This window comes from Apium graveolens, chromosome 4, assembly GCF_009905375.1.
Source record: "Apium graveolens cultivar Ventura chromosome 4, ASM990537v1, whole genome shotgun sequence".
Classification (NCBI taxonomy): Eukaryota; Viridiplantae; Streptophyta; class Magnoliopsida; order Apiales; family Apiaceae; genus Apium; species Apium graveolens.
In genome coordinates, this window is record NC_133650.1 from 314392895 (window position 1) to 314415095 (window position 22201).

General features: G+C 32.5%; 2 protein-coding genes across 2 annotated transcripts; one reads left to right on the forward strand and one right to left on the reverse strand.

Annotated features, from left to right (window-relative positions):
- The first annotated feature begins 137 nt into the window (after positions 1-137).
- Positions 138-3072, forward strand: LOC141721834 (putative glycerol-3-phosphate transporter 5). Its single transcript, XM_074524961.1, has 2 exons — positions 138-1338; positions 1961-3072. Exons 1-2 carry the CDS (start codon positions 384-386, stop codon positions 2503-2505), a joined length of 1500 nt encoding a protein of 499 aa, XP_074381062.1. The 5' UTR covers positions 138-383; the 3' UTR covers positions 2506-3072.
- Positions 3073-15944: 12872 nt separating this feature from the next.
- Positions 15945-21916, reverse strand: LOC141721835 (putative protein phosphatase 2C 27). Its single transcript, XM_074524962.1, has 4 exons — positions 21427-21916; positions 18914-19111; positions 17164-17375; positions 15945-16864 (listed from the first exon to the last, which is right to left on the reverse strand). The coding sequence occupies exons 1-4, from the start codon at positions 21601-21603 to the stop codon at positions 16303-16305; spliced, it is 1149 nt and encodes a 382-aa protein (XP_074381063.1). The 5' UTR covers positions 21604-21916; the 3' UTR covers positions 15945-16302.
- Between the last annotated feature and the right edge of the window lie 285 nt (positions 21917-22201).

The window sequence follows — 22201 nt, forward strand, 5'->3', positions numbered from 1 at the left end:
TCACTTATCGGTCACTTGTTCGATTTAAGTCATAAGTTAATTGTTTTTACCCTATGTTGCTCTTTTGAAATGATGGATTAATTATGTGTTTATTATATATTGGAAATTTTAGAAAAACCAACTTAAATGTAGAAAAATCTAACACAAAGAAAAGAAACAAGATCCCCTCACCAAATTTCTAACATTCAAAGAGGCTGACATAGATCTTGTCCTAAAACAACACTTCTGACTCTCCTGATTCTTACAAGCTCCACACATTCATCTCTGTAAGTTCTACTCATCTATCTATACTCTCAATACAATTAAGTACATAAACATATATGTGTATGTATGTATATTTGTGTCTATCAATCTTATATACAATTGTTTAATACCACATTAAAATGCAAGAACTTGAAACCCCAAAAACACAAATTCAAGATGTTCCATTAGGTTTTAATCTGTTCCCAAATTTAAAACCCCCCAACAAAACCTTAACTTTTCATCAAATCTTTGTGCTCTTTCTCACTTTCTTAGCTTATGCTTCATTTCATGCCTCAAGAAAGCCTCCAAGTATTGTAAAATCAGTGTTGTCTCCTCAAGATGATCATAATTCTCATTCTGGGTGGGCCCCATTTGATGACTCTCATGGCCCACATAGGTTAGGGGAACTTGATCTTGCTTTCTTGTTAGCTTATTCGGTTGGAATGTACTTTTCGGGTCATATTGGTGATCAGATTAATCTTCGGGTTTTTTTGAGTGTGGGGATGGTGGGGAGTGGTGTTTTTACGGTCGTTTTTGGGTTGGGGTATTGGTGGAATGTTCATGTTTTGGGGTTTTTTGTAGTGGTACAGATTGTGTGTGGGTTGTTTCAGTCCATTGGGTGGCCTTGTGTTGTGGCGGTAATGGGGAATTGGTTTGGGAAATCGAAGAGAGGGTTGATTATGGGTGCGTGGAATTCGCATACGTCAGTTGGGAATATTGTTGGTTCTGTTGTGGCTTCGTCGGTTTTGGGGTTTGGATGGGGTTGGTCTTTTGCGTTGCCTGGGATTTTGATTCTTTTGATGGCGGTTTTGGTTTATTTGTTTCTAGTTGTGTGTCCGGAGGATATTGGGTTGGTGTTGATGGAGAAGGAGGTTGAAATGAGCGTGGAAGGAGAGGCATTGGTGAATTCGGATAAAATGGAAACGGAAGGTGTGGGATTGGATGAAGGTGAGAATTTTGAGACCAAGGCTGCGATTGGGTTCTTGGAAGCATGGAAATTACCGGGTGTGGTGCAGTTTGCATTTTGCCTTTTCTTCTCAAAACTAGTTGCTTACACGTTCTTGTATTGGCTACCATTCTACATAAGGCACACAGGTACTTGCTGGCTAACTGTATTTTTCTTGTGAAGTTCGGTATTTTCAATTCAGTAGAAAATATATTTCTTTGTTAGAGTTTTGTATAAGTTGACAGTCAATACATAGCTTCGGATTTGTAGCATAGAACCAGGCATACTTTGGAGTGAAAAAGTTGTTCTTTTGTATTCGGCGTTTGGATATAAAAAATTTATGACACCAAATGGCTAGTCTAATATTTTTCTGTCCTATGGCTATTACCCATACATGAGTATACACTTTAAACAAAAATCATATACCTGTAGTGCTTCTAACATGTCCGCTGCTCCCTTCTCATAGAATCTTTTGTTGCATTATCTCTTTCGAACTGTTCTTTAGTTTAACTTTTACAAATATAAAATATTGCATATAGTATGTACGTGGAAAGAGGGCAAGAAGCTGTTTCGCAAGATCTTTTGAATCGCAAAACATGCCCTCCTTAACACAATTTGCCAAACGTGTGGTCACACATTCCTGTTGCTCATCAGAATATATTATTTCTATAGGTTAAAGTTGGCTGTTATGAATTTGATTTTGTTAATTTATTCTCGTAGTTATAATATGGTGTACTACTTTTACATATATTTCTTATTCTGCAACTGTAGCTGTTGCTGGTGTGCATTTGTCACACAAAAGTGCTGGGATCCTTTCCGCAATCTTTGATGTTGGAGGAGTTGTCGGAGGAGTACTGGCTGGTTTTATTTCGGATAAGATTGAGGCCCGTGCAGTCACGTCAGTCATGTTTCTGATATTATCAGTTCCTGCACTTGTGTGCTACCGCATTTATGGGAGCATATCTATGTTTGCAAATGTTCTCTTAATGTTCCTATCAGGATTGCTGGTGAATGGACCATACTCGTTAATAACAACTGCAGTTGCCGCTGATCTTGGTACACAGAGTACAATTAATGGAAATTCTCGTGCTTTGGCTACTGTAACTGCGATAATAGACGGTACTGGATCTGTTGGAGCCGCTCTTGGTCCACTTCTTGCTGGATATATTTCAACCAGAGGATGGAACAGTGTATTTTTTATGCTTGTTCTATCGCTCTCTATTGCAGGGTTATTGTTGTTCCAAGTTGTTAAAAGTGAGATCAGAGGGAAGCAGAATGAGGGAAGATGGCTTTGGCTTGGCACATGTCTAATGTAAGCAGATCACACCTCAACTATATTCAAACCAAGCCTATTATACCAAGTATTATGCACCCAGAAGCATGTCTGGACCACAAGTTCATATCTTGAAGCAATTTAAGATATGATTCATTAATAGCTGATTCATTTTTCTTCCTGAAATCAAACTGCTGACAAAGTAAATATACTTTTAAGCTGCGATGGAGTAGAAATCCTCTTTTGCAAAATCGTTCAACTGCCATATACTGTCTCGTCTCTGTGCATTCATCACACGCCATCCCATTTGTTCACAGTTTAAGCTGCATGCGCGTTATGAAATGTTGATCCATTGTGTATTTTTGCAAGGTTTATATAGTAGTGTTGTGCAGCTTGCAGTCCTGGCCATTACTGAATAGCTTCTACAGCTACATGCCTTTCCTTTCTTTTTAATTTGAGTACCATAGATACAGCCTTTCTTTTCTATTCTGCAACTTGACTGTATATATGTATTCCACAAAGCTGCTACCTCTTTTCTTTTGTTCTATTTTGCAGCTTCTTCCCAAAATTTTTTTGATCAGGGACCTGTAAAGAAATAATTTCTGAATAATTTTTGACCAATTTTAATAGCTGATACTAAGATTCCTTTCGCAGTGTATTGGTTATTGGTCTGGTTCAGAGACGACTAGCTCCGCTAATGGTTTTCGTATCTATTCCTTTAATATTTTGTTAAGTTAGCCATAATTAAATCCATCGGATCCACTGAAATTCTTAGGGTCTTCACAATAGATCTCAGCAGCTGATTCAAATAACTCCAATCACTTATTCTACCAAACATATTAATAAACTTCATCCGTTACACCGTTGAAGACTTCTTCATTACAACTATCTTGATCCTTGTGTATGTACAGTATATTAAATAATTACTGATTCCGGTGTACATGGTATTATTTGCGAGTCTTGTTTTATGTTGAGTCATAATCCAAACATTGATGAGATAACAAATACAATTTCTTTCTTACTCGACAATCTCCCCTTATTTGACTATTACACCTGACAGTCAAATATCAATGAGAAAACAACAACTAATTTTAAAAAGATCTTCAATCGGCTACTAGAAGTTGAAGTTCAGAACTCCCCCCTGAGTAGCACAGAAGATATTTTTGATACCCCTTCTTCCCTTAGTTGAGGAATCATTCAACTCCAACATCTCCTTGTGAATATAGAAATAAATCCAGAAAAGACTCAACCAACAATGAGAAGTAAAAACAAACAAAATACATATCAGCTTCCGAATAATGCGAAAAGTATCATGATTCAGAACATATTCCAATAACAATTGCTCCCCTTAAGAAGGGATGAAGGTTAGAACATCTCCAATGGGGTTATGGTTAAAATGGTTGGCTATAATAATATAAAATAATGGTTATCTATAATTTGCTGAACCTGTAAGGGATTGAACTCCAATGGGGTTGGTTATATGATTAGCAATATTTCGAATTATATTATATAATGATTTTAAATAATACTTTTTCTATACATAGCATATTTAAATAAATCAATACTAATGCTAAATGATCTGAAACTCTGGTCATATATTTTCAGAAATTAAAATTAAAAATCTATCAAATATCAATACTGATTTTAAAATGTAGTCACATTTTCTAAATTTTAAATCAGAAACATAATACTTTATTGAATACTAGTATGTAGCCCGTGCTTCGCACACCGAGGCGCCGGGGTTTTATTTTTAATATTTTTTTTAATTTATTTATGTAAAACAATTTTTTTTAGTTCTAATAATTGTTGTGAAATGAATTAATAAACTCTTTTATTTAGTTATGTCGCCTAAGAGGATATGGAGAACATGTGGTCAAGTGACACATAATAGAGCAATATAAAGCTGACCGTGACAGAAAGTAGGACTAAGAAGATACACACCAACCTTTTCCAAAGACTGACCTTGACTTTTATTAATCGTCATTGTAAAATATACTTGCAACGACATCTATCTCCTCTTAAATATGAAAGGCCATTTAGAGTTGCTTTCATTTGATGTTATGGTAAACCTTGGAATAATATGCGTAGATTAGATATTTTAAATGCTGAATAGGCTAACTTTTATATGTGATATGATTAAATTGCTCTAATATAGAAGGATCTAGTCATTGTTCCATACATCAATTTGATTGATAATTAATTCTAAAGTCATTGATAAATATCTTGGTCATATATATTTTTCTAATTGGAGTTAAGTCATAGAAGTGTTGTGGTTATTTCTAAAATTGGTGCTTCTTGTTATATACACTATTTCAATTTGAGATCATGAATATATCAAAGATGCCCATGTACCCTTAAACAGGTAGTTTGATAACGGATAATGTGCAACAATATTCACATACGAAAATTCATCTTAAATCGAATGAAAATACAATATATTAATAGCTTAATAATATCTAAAAATATGGGGGGGGATTATTGTTGCTTAGAAACCGTACAAAAAACTTTGACAAATATCCGGACTTGATCTTTTATTTAGTTACTAAACGGAAAAATTTGAAGCAGGCGCTTTAGATACTTTGATGCAATCTTCCCGCAGTAATCCAAAGATGAAAATGTCAGTATAGCTCATTTATCCTACCAGTTTAGACAAAAAGTATTTATGAGTTTTAGTTCAATTGTTGAGTTATATAAATTTAAAGAAGCAGCGTGATCATATTTAATAACGCACATTCTTGCCTAAACTACATTACTGTATGAAAAATTAAAAATTAAATATTAGTTAATTTTAAAATTCTAAATATTTGTAAAAGTCATAAATGCATGATTTTATTCATTCATCATTATTAGGAAAATTATATCCAATAATATCAAGCCTGTAAAAATAAATAATATACTAATATTTTGTTGTTAATAAAAATTTATTATAGAAATAATTAATACAATTTGTTACATTCATACCAGTGCCATGAAATTCCAAACCTCAGGCTAACCCTCGTTAATATAAATTCTAGATGCTCGAGTATTAGTGATTGAAACAATATATGAAATTGAAAACAATACATTTAACATAAGTTAGACACACTCTAAAGTTTTAATTACATTTTTTATTTAAATATCATGAATGAAATCTAAGGGCTTACCTCTATCCATCATAACTTTTGCACTTGACAAAATAACTATGACCGGCATGTCTAAAACATCTTCGTATCAAGGTGTTATACTTTTAGTTAATTTACCCACTATATTCACTTTAACAGAGTACCTTGTAACAATTAAAATGGAACGTTAAATTTAAAATTTAAGTTATTGTATAATTAGTTATTTTTTCTATTTATAACTTACTGATTAAAACTTGCCATGATAAAGTTATAATCTTATCAGAGGTTTGAATCCAAATATCAGGTTCATGTTAATCATTGGTTGTAGATGTTCAACTACTCCAATAATATTTGAATAATGATATGTTGAAACATAAAAAATAATATATTTGATATAATTTCTGTATAAGATAAGTGTCGAGAAACATAATCATACCAATGACGGATTAAAAGCATATTTAACCGGATTTGTGGCTAAAGTAGCACTTGCACAAATTTGAAACTGTGTGTGTTAAATTGACCACTTCGTGATTTCCATGAATTAAATGGACCATGATTGAATTTGAGAAAATGATTTTTAAGGCAGATGGAACAGGTCTGGAATTTCTAGTCACATGCGTAGTAAGAAAATTAGATATTTCATACTGTTGTCCCTCAACAATATTAATTCCCAAAGCATTCCATATGTCTGTCCTAAAAAAGCCTGCATACGATTATGCTGACAAACAGGGAAAAGAAATTGTTAGAAATGTCTATTTTTACTATGAAGGTTTATAAAAAATAATATTAAAATATGCATATGACGTGATTTACCCGATCGTCCAAAAGAATTACTGTACAACTAATGAAAACTCCTTATTTAGTCTTGGAAGGCCACAAAATGGTAACACAGACTCATAATCAGAAATTAGTGTTCTACATATCGAGTGAAGAAATCGAATGAAAGGTATTCGACTTTGTAAGAAAACCGGTTTGTGAACAATATTAACAGTTAAGCTAATAGACCTGACACTAAACATAACTACGCAAGAATTAATATTAACTAAAAGCTGATTACTAACCCATAATTTTTCGAGAATCTCCTGGACAACGTATCTTTAGAAGCTCTGAGTTACAATATATGAACATGTCTTACAACATGACTATTTAAATATAAAAATGCTACAAATTAAAAAGTTTATTTCATATCTAAAAATTTAATACTGAGACATGAAAAAACTTTTTCTAATTAGTTATCTTTATATAAATGGGTGGAATGTATATATAAATGGGTGGAATGTAGTTGTTGATTAATTGGTGAATTCTTAAATTAAACATAAAGTTGTTATAATCATAGTATAATACAAAAAATATTATCACATCATTAATCACGAAGATACTAATTGCAATAATTTGGTAAACTTTGTCAAGAAATTTCGTGTAAAATAAACATGAATTTTTTTGCTTTTATTTTATATCAATTTACACAGCATTCGCGAAAATACTATTCGTTAAATTTTAATAAATTAGTTTAGGAATGAAGTGTGGAACACACATCTAATCTTCAGATTGAATTTTGAATATTTATTCATTATTTATCTTTATAAAAGTAGGTGAGAATTAGTTGTCAATTTTCTTTTGAGTGCATAAATACATGTATAAAGTTATTATAGTCATATAAATATAAAAAAGATTATTACATCATTAATCATCAAGATAGTGCAGGGATTATATTATAGAGAGTATAACTTAAATCAGAAAATCAATATCAAATATACCGATAAATGTTCGAGTCATATGAAAACTACGCTCTCCTTAAAACAGATAAGCCTCTTCCGTGTGGTGCTTGAAGGTTGATTGGCTGCTGTCTTCCAGGATACAACAAGCAACTTTGTCAACAAGCAACTACCGTCCAATGGCTCAAAAATAATATTTTATATCTTTTTCGAAAACATAACTTAAACATGCTTGACACATAACACACATAACACAAAATCACACATATATCCGATAACAAGGTGAACAAAGATGCACACGATATAATCAATAACCATAATCAAAGCGAAACACATGACACATTCTATAATCCACGTCATCAAAGTTCTTAATCAATCAATATATCTTAATAAAAAAATTGTATCTTTAGTCCCACAGTCTTAAATCACACCTTATGCCACACTTTGTCAGTCACCGGCATCTTATACTTTATGTCACACTTCCCAAGTGACCGGGTTTTAATTCTTATTCGATGGGGGGGCTAGTTTACATCCCTCGTCAAGGACAACCGAAACTTGACAAGGTATCGATGTGTTCCGGAACGTGCGCAAACTAGTTCTAAGTTCTGTGTATCACACTACCCAATGATCGGGTTCTAATTCTTATACATGACTAAGACTGGGGATTTCTTTGAATTTGTTTCTTATCAATCACATATCAATATCATACTTACGATTATCAAAATAAATATTCGGGCACATGAACCAAATAATATAAGATACGTTACACAATAAAAACGGAGCAACGAATAGTCACTTACTAGGCAGTTAAGAACATGTAAGCAGACAATGTATATACATTACACAATAATACAGAGCAACGAAAAGTTACTTACAAAACACGTAAGCAGATAAGTAATACGGAGTAACGAAAAGTTACTTGCCTCAATCACGAAAACATATAATTCACATTAGAACACACATACAATCCTTAGCAACCCATCAAATACAGCACGTCTAAAATCTCGATCTTCTCCGCGATTCCAATTCTGACCAGATCTAAATTTACTTTTTTTGACCATCTGAACAACGTTTTCTTGAAAAACATGAAAATCGAAAGTTGTAGAGAACGAAAAGATCTTTCCTAAAAGTTCAGAATCAACGAATTCTGACTTACGATGAATTTACTACGAATTTTACAAAACTGCTGATTTTTGTATGAAAGAACCCCTACGAATTTTAATAATAAAAATGAGGGATACGAATAAAATATATGTATAATGATACAAAACCCTGTTTCTTAACCTAAAAGTTATCCATATTAAAATCTGATCCAAATTTTAGGCCCATTAGTCTAATTCAAATTTTATATCCTAGTCCTTATCTAATTTTAATACTTTTATTCTATTATTCAATTATTAATCTAATTCTAAAAATTACGGGATATTACATACTACCCTCCTTAAAAAGAATTTGGTCCCCAAATTCACAACAATACTATATGTGTAAGCCCTCTAATATCTTATAGGTCAAACTAAAATTATAGTGTACGAGATCGAAACCTAGGGAATGTACTAATCCAATACCTAATACACTCCGAAGGACAGCCTACCCTGATACCAACTTTAACAAACCGCACTTCTGGACTATTAACTCTAAATCAAAACTAATACGAAATGCAAATATTAATCCAAAATTCTATTATAAAGATGACTATTACAAAAGCGGAAGTCCAAAAGTCAATATACTTCAATTCTAAGTCTTCTAACTCTGGTGATTTCCAACTCAAATCGTAGGTGAAACCTGAAATATTAAAAGAATGAGCGGCGAAGCCCTGCAAGAATCTACCGTCCAACGACTCAAAAATAATATTTTATATCTTTTTCGAAAACATATTTTAAACATGCTTGACACATAACACAGATCACACAAAATCACACATATATCCGATAACAAGGTGAACAAAGATGCACACGATATAATCAATAACCATAATCAAAGCGAAGCACATGACACATTCTATAATCCACGTCATCAAAGTTCTTAATCAATCAATATATCTTAATAAAAAATTCTTATCTTTAGTCCCACAATCATAAATCACACCTTATGCCACACTTTGTCAGTGACTGACATCTTATACTTTATGTCACACTTCCCAAGTGACCGGGTTTTAATTCTTATTCGATGGGGGGCTAGTTTACGTCCCTCGTCAAGGACAACCGAAGCTTGACAAGGTATTGATATGTTCCGGAACGTGCACAAACTAGTTCTAAGTTCTGTGTATCACACTACCCAGTGATCGGATTCTAATTCTTATACATGACTAAGACTGGGGATTTCTTTGAATTCCTTTCTTATCAATCACATATCAATATCATACTTACGATTATCAAAAAAAATATTCGAGCACATGAACCAAATAATATAAGATACGTTACACAATAAAAACGGAGCAACGAATAGTCACTTACTAAACATTTGAGAGCATATAAGCAGACAATGTATATACGTTACACAATAATACAGAGCAACGAAAAGTTACTTGCAAAACACGTAAGCAGATAAGTAATACGGAGCAACGAAAAGTTACTTGCCTCAATCACGAAAACATATAATTTACATTAGAACACACATACAATCCTTAGCAACCCATCAAATACAGCACATCTAAAATCTTGATCTTCTCCGCGATTCCAATTCTGACCAGATCTAAATTTACTCTTTTTGACCATCTGAACAACGTTTTATTGAAAAACATGAAACTCGAAAGTTGTAAAGAACGAAAAGATCTTTCTGAAAAGTCCAGAATCAACGAATTCTAACTTACGATGAATTTACTACGAATTTTATAAAACTGCTGATTTTTGTGTAAAAGAGCCCCTACGAATTTTAATAATAAAAACGAGGGATGCGAATAAAATGTATTTATAACGATACAAAACCCTGTTTCTTAACCTACAAGTTATCCATATTAAAATCTGATCCAAATTTTAGGCCCATTAGTCTAATTCAAATTTTAAATCATAGCCCTTATCTAATTTTAATACTTTTATTCTATTATTTAATTATTAATCTAATTCTAAAAATTATGAGATATTACATACTACACTCCTTAAAAAGAATTTGGTCCCAAAATTCAGAACAATCCTATATGTCTTCGCCCTCTAATATCTTATAGGTCAAACTAAAACTATAGTCTACGAGATCGAATCCTAGGCAATGTACTAATCCAATACCTAATACACTTCGAAGGACAGCCTGCTCTAATACCAACTATAACAGCCCGCACTTCTGGACTATTAACTCTAAATCAAAACTAATATGAAATACAAATATTAATCCAAAATTCTATTATAAAGATGACTATTACAAAAGCGCAGCTAAAAGCGGAAGTCCAAAAGTCAATATACTTCAATTCTAAGTCTTCTAACTCCAGTGATTTCCAACTCAAATCTTAGGTGAAACCTGGAATATTAAAAGAATGAGCGGCGAAGCCCCAACAAACAACTACCGTAACGGCTCAAAAATAATATTTATATCTTTTTCAAAAACATAATTTAAACATGCTTGACACATAACACAGATCACACAAAGTCACACATATATCTGATAACAAGGTGAACAAAGACGCACACGATATAATCAATAACCATAATCAAAGCGAAGCATATGACACATTCTATAATCCACGTTATCAAAGTTCTTAATCAATCAATATATCTTAATAAAAAAAATTATCTTTAGTCCCACAGTCCTAAAGCACACCTTATGCCACACTTTGCCAGTGACCGGCATCTTATACTTTATGTCACACTTCCCTAGTGATCGGGTTTTAATTCTTATTCGATGGGGGGCTAGTTTACGTCCCTCGTCAAGGACAACCGAAGCTTGACAAGGTATCGATATGTTCTGGAACGTGTACAAACTAGTTCTAAGTTCTCTGTATTACACTACCCAGTGATCGGATTCTAATTCTTATACACGACTAAGACTGAGAATTTCTTTGAATTCGTTTCTTATCAATCACATATCAATATCATACTTACGATTATCAAAACAAATATTCGAGCACATGAACCAAATAATATAAGATACGTTACACAATAAAAACGGAGCAACGAATAGTCACTTCCTAAACAGTTAAGAACATGTAAGCAGACAATGTATATACGTTACACAATAATACAGAGCAACGAAAAGTTACTTGCAAAATATGTAAGCAGATAAGTAATACGGAGCAAAGAAAAGTTACTTGCCACAATCACGAAAACATATAATTCACATTAGAACACACATACAATCCTTAGCAACCCATCAAATACAACACATCTAAAATCTCGATCTTCTCCGCGATTCCAATTCTGACCAGATCTAAATTTACTTTTTTTGACCATCTGAAAAATGTTTTCTTCAAAAACATGAAACTCAAAAGTAGTAGAGAACGAAAAGATCTTTCGGCAAAGTTCAGAATCAACGAATTCTGACTTACGATGAATTTACTACGAATTTTACAAAACTGTTGATTTTTGTGTAAAAGAGCCCCTACGAATTTTAATAATAAAAATGAGGGATACAAATAAAATGTATTTATAAAGATACAAAATCTTATTTCTTAACCTACAAGTTATCCATATTAAAATCTGATCCAAATTTTAGGCCCATTAGTCTAATTCAAATTTTAAATCCTAGTCCTTATCTAATTTTAATACTTTTATTCTATTATTCAATTATTAATCTAATTCTAAAAATTACGGGATATTACAATACACAATCGCAAAAGAAATACAGTAGTAAATACAATATATCATTTCCCAAGAACTGTGTGTTTATGTAAATCGCAAATAATATCCAACATTTGGGTTGTTGAACACAAGAATTGATTTTGGGTTTTTCTTAGTAAACTAATTAGATAAAACTAAATATCTAACTAATATTATACTAGAAAAGAGAGTTGAATGTCCAAATACGAAAAGCTAAGTCAAGAAAAATTACTTCCCACTAATATGTTAATGTCGGTTATAAAGCAGTGTAATACTACAGTAAGATAACATCTCACTAGCTATAATTCAATGATTATAAGTTTCTCTCAAAATCACTATGGTATAGATTATGTAATTAAACTAACATATGTATATGCCCAATTTAACTTCCAGGAAATAATTAAGCACCAATTTCACGTGGTTATGCAAGTTAACAATATATGTCTATACCGTCAGAAAATTAATATCAATAAATTTAATCATACACCATTTAAGTATTGTGTCAATTAACTATACCCTCTCAGTATTATAATTAACTCGTTCACCTACTAAAGTTGATCAAACAATAGTAAATATTAACATGAAAATTATTTGAATGAATAAACTGCAAACTATATATAATATTTTTTATCAAAATACGAACAATCACATACTAGGATTCCATAAAAATCCAACTCATGCAGGTTTAGTTCATAATCAAGGTATCAAAACAATCCCAATATAACCAACACATGTTCATAAGAAGAGATAAATCAAAGATAACAGAAAACAAATTCAATTGAATGTCTTTAATGGTTGAATTCTTCTCTGATGATGATTTCGTCTCCTCCTCCCTTGTGCGGCTCCTTGTCTCTTCCTTTTCTCTCTATTAGGGCGGATCTCTAATTTAATCTAATATTTTTTAATAATAGTCTTTTTAATGAATTAAATCAAATCCAAGATGATTTCCCTATTAATTGAATTCTAAGAAAGAGAATTCGTAGTTGACTTTTGGGTTCTGATTGTGGGTTGATTTGGCTGGAATATAAATTAAGACGAATTCTGAATTAAAACTCTTCTCATAAGATTTTTGTGTTGAATCCTTGGAACTTTTAGAACTTTAAATATGGTCCAAACAGCGTAGACTACGCACCTGGCCTATAAAATTGGAATTTAAATCAAATTAAACTCCAATTCTGATTTTGTAAACTCCAAGCCTTACTTTATTATAACTCCTTGATATCTAAAATAAAATATTAATATTTATTAAATAAAAATTCAAATCAATACAAAATATGGGGACACTATTAAGATAAAGTGCTCGCTCATCAATACATTACACTATGTTTGATTATAATGGTACATGATATCTATATTATTATATTAAAGACGAAATACTTAAAAAATTTGTAGTCGTGTGGTACTTTGTTAATTTACTTGTTTATTCCTACTCAATGATTTTTTTTATTTTATTAATTATCATAACCTAAATAGTATATATAAATTACTAATCTTTTTAAGTTAAATATCTATACTATTATATTAAAGACGAAATATTAAAAGCTTTTGTAGTCGTTTGGTACTTCGTTAATTTACCTAATTACCCTTACTCAATTATTTTATTATTTTACTTAATTATCATAACCTAAATAGTATATATAAACCACTAATTTTTTATAGTTAAATATGTTACCTTTTTTATTTTATTCAATTAAAATATCTCTTTTCCATAGATATTACAGGCAATTCTATTTTTTTAAAATATTATACTTACAAATAATTAACCAATTACATTATTCAACTAAAACAAATTATATTTTCTATTTTGAATAATAAAACTTGCTCTTATTGTGAAAATAACACAGACATTCTATTTAATAAAATAAAAAAATAATATTAGAATTACAAATACCTAAATCTTACCATTTTAAGCTCAAACACATTATTTGTATATTACCCTTACTTAAATAGTATATAAATCAATTTATCTTTTTAAGTAAAACATGTTACCTTTTTTATTTTTCTCGAACTAAAATACCTCTTTTTCATATATATTACACGAAATTCTATTGGAAAAAATATATAATTATTAATAACTAACCCATTAGCTTATTCCGAAAATAACATTGAGATTTTTCTTTAATAAAATAAAATAATAATAATATAATTACTAATAACCAACCGCTTATCATTTTAAGCTCAAACATACTGATTTTTAATTACCCTTATTTAAATAGTACATAAATCAATTACCTTTTTAAGCAAAATATATTACCATTTATTATTTTCTTTAACTAAAACACCTGTTTTTTCATGTATATTAGGGAATTCTATTTAATAAAATATTATATTTGCAAATAACCAACCATTTTACCCTATTCAACAAACTCTAGTTTAAATTACATAACTTGCTTTTATTGTGAAAATAACATGGGTTATTTTATTTAATAAAATAAAATAATAATATTATAATTTCTAATAAATAACCCGTAACTATTTTTAACTCAAACACATTATTTTAGCTCAAACACTTTATCTTACCACACTTAGCACTGACATAACTCTGTGTAATCATTCATCCTCAGGTGAAATCTAGTGCACACAACTCATAAAGTAATCGTGCAGAAGACTTCCAAGATACGACTCCACAAGTTAGGATAAACACATATCCAATACTTCATTAGAATTAGAATGGATTTTTTAGTTATTCAACTTCCATCACTGTACCCCTCGAATAGGCCTGGGCAACGGTCGGTACTAGTTACTCAAGCGTTCGTTTAAACTTTAATGATTTAGATATCTGGAACTAGAATTTGATACCAAATTACTTATCGACGAATCATATGCATGTAGCTGAAGAGCTACTGCTCTATCGGGATCACCCTCGCTGCTCTAACTTCGTTTTTCACACTCTTTTACACCAGAGTCGAGAGCAAAATGACAGTGTGGAGTTTAAGGCCGGTCAATGGGTCAGGTTTGGATCGAATCGACCTCATCTCATATCCATATTCATTTATTTTTTCGGATTCGGATCGGATCGGAGCCAGTTTTTTTATCGGTCGATCGATATCCGGATCCGTTCGGATCACGGATTTCGGATCGGATGTCCGCTCCATTAAATGTATATTTATTTTTTATTTTTTAACGTAACTTATCACAAAAGCTATTATAAATTTAAAATATACCAAAATTTAAACATAACGTTGGATTCTAGAGTATTTAATTTTAACAATAAAAAAAATTATGTACCAATATGAAACTGATATGTTAATTGAGATTGGGAATGATATGCGACTCTGAAAACTTGAAAAAATTAGGGTATAATATAGAATTAGACTATACTCAAGAGACTTTGATCGAATGAAATGTAGATAATGGTCATTGACCGAGGATAAAACTTCTAAATTAGAAATAGTAAAAATTATTAGTCTAATATATATAATATTTAAATAATATATATATATATATATAATATTTAGATAAATAAATAAGTAAATAAATAAATATATACCGGATCGAGTTATTAACGGATTGGATCGACCTAAATTCATATCCGCTCCATTTATTATCGGATTTTTCTTATCGGATCGGATACTAAATCGAATTTTTAATAAATAGATTTGTGTATCCGTTAAAATGATCTCGGATTGGATCCGATTTTGTTAAAATGATCTCGGATTGTATCAGATTTTCACTCCATGGGCCTACCAGGGTACTCAGCTGTCCATGAAAATTGTGGGGATATGTGTCCTGGTACATGATTTCAAGCTACTTGTGAACGAATCTTGTTGGTTATATTGATGTATACCAATTGATAAAAATGGACAATGACCGGAAGGTACCAAATAATCAATAACCAATGGATAATATATAATCAATGACTACCTAATGAACAAGATGAAACAAATACAAGTGCTGAGGTAATTACAGATGCAACAAGCCAAATACTTCAAATATTACTTCTTGCATTTAGCAATTAGTTCTCATTTCAGACACCACAAGGATCAATATTTGCTTTGCAACGTTTAATTGAATGACACAGGACCATACAACTTGGACTCACAAACCCCTCTACAAATTGCTGTTTCCCAAAGTGGAATACAATGGTATTCTTCCCTCAAATCTTATTACTTCTTCTCTAACAATATTGGCAAGCAATTGCAGTTTTAGTAATCTATATTATTTCCTAGGGATGAATATTATTTACAACAATCACCTACTTTACCACAGCGTAGTCTATCATCGTGTCATCATCATCATATAAATGTATTGCTGAAGTGCCAGGAATTAAAGCGTGGTCTCTCTATCCATCAAGATGAAACCTGAGATTTTGAAGCCCCTCTGCGGAAATGCTCCTCCGGACTCTACCTTTTTGAATCACCATGTTAGGAGGTGGCTCCGGGTGAAAACAAACAATTACAACCGTCAAGTTGTCGATTGCTCCCCTCTTCATCGCTTCTTCTACTACTTCCTTGCAGCACAGCTTCGCATCGTTGTGCTCCTGGAGTCTCCTGCGGACATAATCTACTGCATTTTGGCTACGAAATACGTCCCAGATTCCATCACTACCAATTATCAAGAATTCATCTTCTTTTGTAAGTGTTACTAATTTAAGTTCTGGTTCAGCACTAAGGGGACCAGTTTGGGCGCCATTTTCTTTCAGTCCTTGGATATGCCAATCGCCCAATGCTCGAGTAACCCCCAACTGCCCATTTAAATAGCCATCATCTATAAATCCACCCAAGGACTCGATTCTCGTCCTTTCAAAGTTACAGCAAGGCCTGTGATCTTTTGACATCTCCACAGCCACTCCATGCCTAGATAAGACTGCCCGGCAATCTCCAGCATTTGCGACAAGCAAAGATCTACACAAACATATCAAATTGATAACATTAAACAACAAAATATTACATTTGGCATTCCTATTCGAGCCCAATGACAGAGTGTTACAGAGATGAGCGGCCAAGATCCTAATTTTGTATTTTCCAAAAGATGCATTCATGTCTATTGAATCAAGCTGAAAGCATTCTAATGTCAGCTGCGAGTTTGAAATGCCATACCTAGTATGAGAATCCTTTAACAGCATAAGCTAACTTACTTAATATCCTAAGACAGAAAGAGCTAAATTTCAACAACCATTGAGAAGAACAGAAGTACAACTCACCTCCCAAATATCATTGCAGTAAGTGCAGTTGTTCCAGATGACAAGGCAGACTCAATGGAACATGACTTAGCAAAGGCAGCATCAGTCTCCACAAATGATCTTGTAACTACTTTTTCAAGTTCAATAGGAAAATCAGCATCCTCGACAATGACCCTTGGCAAATGATCTCGGACAAAATGTGCTGCACTTTTTCCCCCATGACCATCAAAGACCTGTAAATCAATCGCTAGTTCAGACCTACATATATCTGAATAACATATTAAATAGATGCTTGTTCATCATTAACTAGCTAATCTATCTGCAGAATCGCATGTGAGTCTGTTCAGAGATTAAATTTTCAATAAAAAACAAGATGAGAACATTGATCAGAACTACTAGTAAAACCCTCCTCCATGACCTCCATGCGAAATTAAACCTGACTTGATGCGAAAAGTTTAGTAGTTCACTTAACTAAACCTTCTATTAGTTTCTTGTTTCCTTTGTATACTTGTTGCACATTGATTATTGACAGAATATAGACATTGCCCGCAAGCATGAAAAGGGCAACGCATGACGATAAAAATGTAATACTTTTGAAACCACAAGAGTGGTGGATTCTAATTATCGGCTTAACTGTATTATGTGAAAGATGCTGAACAAGGTGCAAGGGGGGTCCTCTTTAATATTTAGCACTAGTCATGATACCTAGAAAATAGAATGATCCACTAGGACACTCCCCAAGGAAAAGGTGCCAGGAAGTCATTAAGCAGAAGTCTATGGTAGTAGACTAGTAGGTGTCAGATCCCAGATACTACACTATCTTGTTTCAAGTTTTTAGGTCTTGCTATAAACTAGATTTTGTAATAGATCGTGACGAATTTATCCAATCTACACAAGGCCAAAGAAATTCATGAACAGCAAAATGGTTGCAGATGGTTGCAGTCCGCTATGAGACGTACCCAAGTTTAGGGTCGTCTCGGGTAAAGGTACGTGACGGGGGACGGCTTTGGGATGTTCCCAAAATATGGAGACGGCAGGCTTTAAGCGGTGACGTTTTGGGACACAAAAATTACTACAATACCCATCCCCAGTAAACAACAGTCTAAAACCCTAATTCTACTCACCCACTTCTCTCTCACTAGATGAGCCAGAAATGTAGAGAGAGTTGAAATGTTGAGATTTGAGAATGCATGGTGTATTTCATTCTATTAATCTTTTGGAACCCTAAAATTTTAAAAAAATGCCTGCTGTCTTCCAATGCAGAAAGTTGTCTGCTTCATGGAACTCATGGCATATATACAAACAGATTGGGCTGGGCAGACAGAATCAACCCTAAGACTCCTCCCTGCTTTTATGTTTAACTAACTAGCTGATTTAAAACCTTAAGGCTTGGAATGGGTTTTAGGCGAGATGAAGGTAAATGGATCATATATTAACACTGATCTTTAGGACTTGGCCAACCAATCACGTACATCATCTCGCGAAACTGAATCTGCTGGCCTATACAAGATTTCATATATAATAATGTCCACTTATTTTATTTGACTACATATAAGCTTCACAATTTGCTTACCATCATACTATCTACAAAAACTAAAAAAGACATCTTATAACTCAATTTATAACAAGCTGAGCAACATTACTCAACCAAATGAGAAACGGTGTACCAATTTACTGAACAAGTTCGTGCAGTGACATTTTGTTAGCACATCTATTAGTTTTCATATTTGTGATTTCTGTTGAAAAGTGAAAATAGTTGAAAAGGACTTACACCATAGAAGGAGATAGCTTCCTTTCCAAATGGATTACCAAACTTCTTGGCAAGGTCTGCAATACATATGTGAGTATCCTCCATATACGAACGATGACCAATATCAGACCATTCACCAGAACGAAGGGAGGGAATGAATTCACTTAACAAATTTTGTTTTTTGTCTGCAACAACTGTATCTTCACAAATTTTCTCGAGCTGAAAATAAAGGGAGGGATTAGACAATTCTAATTTCGGAAACAAACAAGAGCTGTGTATTTATTTTCTATACATATTGTATTGGATCTGGAACTTGCGACAATGCAGCTGATAGTGTAAATGTACATGCTGTGCAAAAACAAAGGTTCCCGAACCTTGAGTAAACAACAGCAATTATCAGAAAAACTAGATAATATACCAATGTAAAAGATCATAATAACATATGAAAAGCTAGTGTCATGCTTTGTGGTTCGAGAACTGCAGAAGTGACAATCATCTTATGTGCAACTGCTGCTGATTTTAGGCTCTAGGATGCAGGGTGATAGAATGGACCACATGGTGCAGACATATCAAATCTTCAAAGATATAAGTACAGATGATAAGGCTCTAGCAAGGGTCAAGATATACAATTTTTTAAAGATCTAAATGTTATTAATTTATTTTAATATATAGTACAACTAATTGCAACTAGAAATCAATTCAATATAAAAAAACAAGTAATGCATAATCTATCAAGTAGAAGGTGAATGAGCTGATGTGTACACAATAAAAGAAACTAAAAGATAACTCATAATAAAAAGATAATTTTTTAGAAATAAAATAAATGCAGAGATGCTTGCCCAAATTTATTTATTTGAAACCTAAATATCAGTACAACTAGCTTAATTTTTCAGATGAAGTACACATGCAATTGTAAAATAACCAAAAACAAAGCTCAGTGGGGGCTTAATATAGACCCGTGATGCAGAACAAGGAATTAACAATAGATCTAATACGTGCATTGATGGCACAAAAGTAATAACCTTTATTGATATAACACAATGCATCCTACATAGAAACACTAGCCACAGTCTCTCACCCATTCTAAGATCTCTGTGGATAATTGCAGCTATCATTTACAAAGGAAAGCCGTCTAACTCTCTCCCATTCTCTCCTGTTCATGAGGAAAAAGAAACCATGCGCCAAAGGAGAATAGCAACTTTTATGATAACCTCATGGCTATGTTTGTTACATTGGCTTAATAAACCCTGGACAATTTACTTATTTGCTCCAAGTTCTTAAAAAGTTCAGTCCTTAGATTGTCTCATACACTAACATGCTATTTAGTTCATTTCCATGTGATTAATAAGCCATTAGTACCTAATCTAGGGTGAGGGTGGCATTAAAATGTCCCCAAAATGAACTAGAAGGTGATCATGAATAGTCCACAAGGGACTAGGTACAACAAATGAGTGTAAATTTTATATCTCTAGTTGTTGCATCAACCATTCCCACCATAAATAACAGCTAAAGGATTTAAGCTACTACCACAGGCATCATAATTAATAAAGCTGTCAGTTCATTGAAAGATGTGGACATGTGGTAAGCTACAAAAGTAGCTCACACGAAAATGACAAATCAGGAGAGAAACACAACCCTTAATTAAAGGAGGTAACTCAACGATCAGTATACAAAAACGGATCACTTTCGACCATTAGAGATCGATGAAATGAGATTGAGAACAGAAACATAAATGTACACCAACAAAACACAAGGAATATGTCTAATAAATAACCGAACCACACCACAAAGTAAATTTCTTGTTAACAAAAACTTATTTAATAATCATATGAGAAGATCCTCTCCCAAAACTTAAAAAAAAAAAAAAAAACTTAGACAACACAGCCTAAACAATAGCCTAGTGGACACCCCTCTTCTATCACAGATACCTTTCTATTTATAACAAGAGATTGACGGTTCGGGCCTCCGACGAGGCATATGTTTGGAACTATCATGTAAGACCTATCACTTGCCTTCCAAAAACAAAGCATGTCCAGGACAATCAATCGACCATGTAGGAACTACAAACAGGCAGTCACATAAATTTCCATGTTCCAACAAACTTTCACCCAAAAAATTTCTTCCTAAAAATATCAAATTCAAACTCAAACTATGCACAACTAAAGCAATCAACTCACACAAAAACAAATCAAGATCTTAATCACAACACACAAACACATACATACATAAACCAAACCATAATTGACCAACCATGACAAAAAAACACACAAAGTCTTCAACTTTACTTAACCAAACAATAAACCCACCAACATAAACATCAAAAAATCATAAAAACATACAAAAAACACACAAAGTCTTCACCTTTACTACACCAAACAAAAAACCCCCCAACATAAACATCAAAAAAATCAAGAAAATCATAAAAACAAACAAAGTCTTCACCTTTACTTAACCAAACAAAAAAGCCACCAACAGAAACATCAAAAATCATAAAATTCATAAAATAAAAACAAACAAAAAGGACATATACATACAGGAAAAGAATCACCCAAATGAGTAATCTGCTCAAGAACATCATTTTCATCATCATCTTCACATTTTTTCAAGCTTTTATCCCAATTCTCGATCTGGGTATTCCATTCCTGGGGATTCTCATCACAACCCAGCTTCTCCATTCCTTCACAAACTTGCTCTGTGTCTTGCAAACACATTATAAACAAATATCCACTACTTATTTTTGAATAAAATATGATCTTTATAGTCCTTGGAGCAACTTGTGTGTTTCACAAGGAGAGAGAGAGAAGAAAGGAATCTAAAAGCACAATAAATTATTAAAATTTAATCAAGAATGTGTTGTTGGTTTAGAGAGAGAGAGAGAGATGTATAAGGTTTTTCTGTTGAGGAAGTTAGAGAGAAATGTACATACAAAATACAATACAACTGTGTGTGTGTGTGTTTTTGTAATGTAGATTAGATAAGAAAACTAATCAGAGAGAGAGAGGAAATGAAGATGGTGTTAAAAAGTTCCAGACTTTTCTAAGAAAGTGTGGCTGTGATGTAAGCAGATATTTGTATAAAACTCCATTAGATTTTATTTAATATCAAGACAAAGTAAAGGTCGAGAGATCTTAAATGTGGACATACTCTAGCCCACTATCAATATGGATACACATTAATTAGCATTGTCATTATTATTATTATTATTATTATTATTATTATTATTATTATTTCCTTTTTTGCAAAAACAAATTCTCAATCTGTACAATTTATTGTGAGTGACTAAATTCTGACAAAGAAACAGGTAACTTT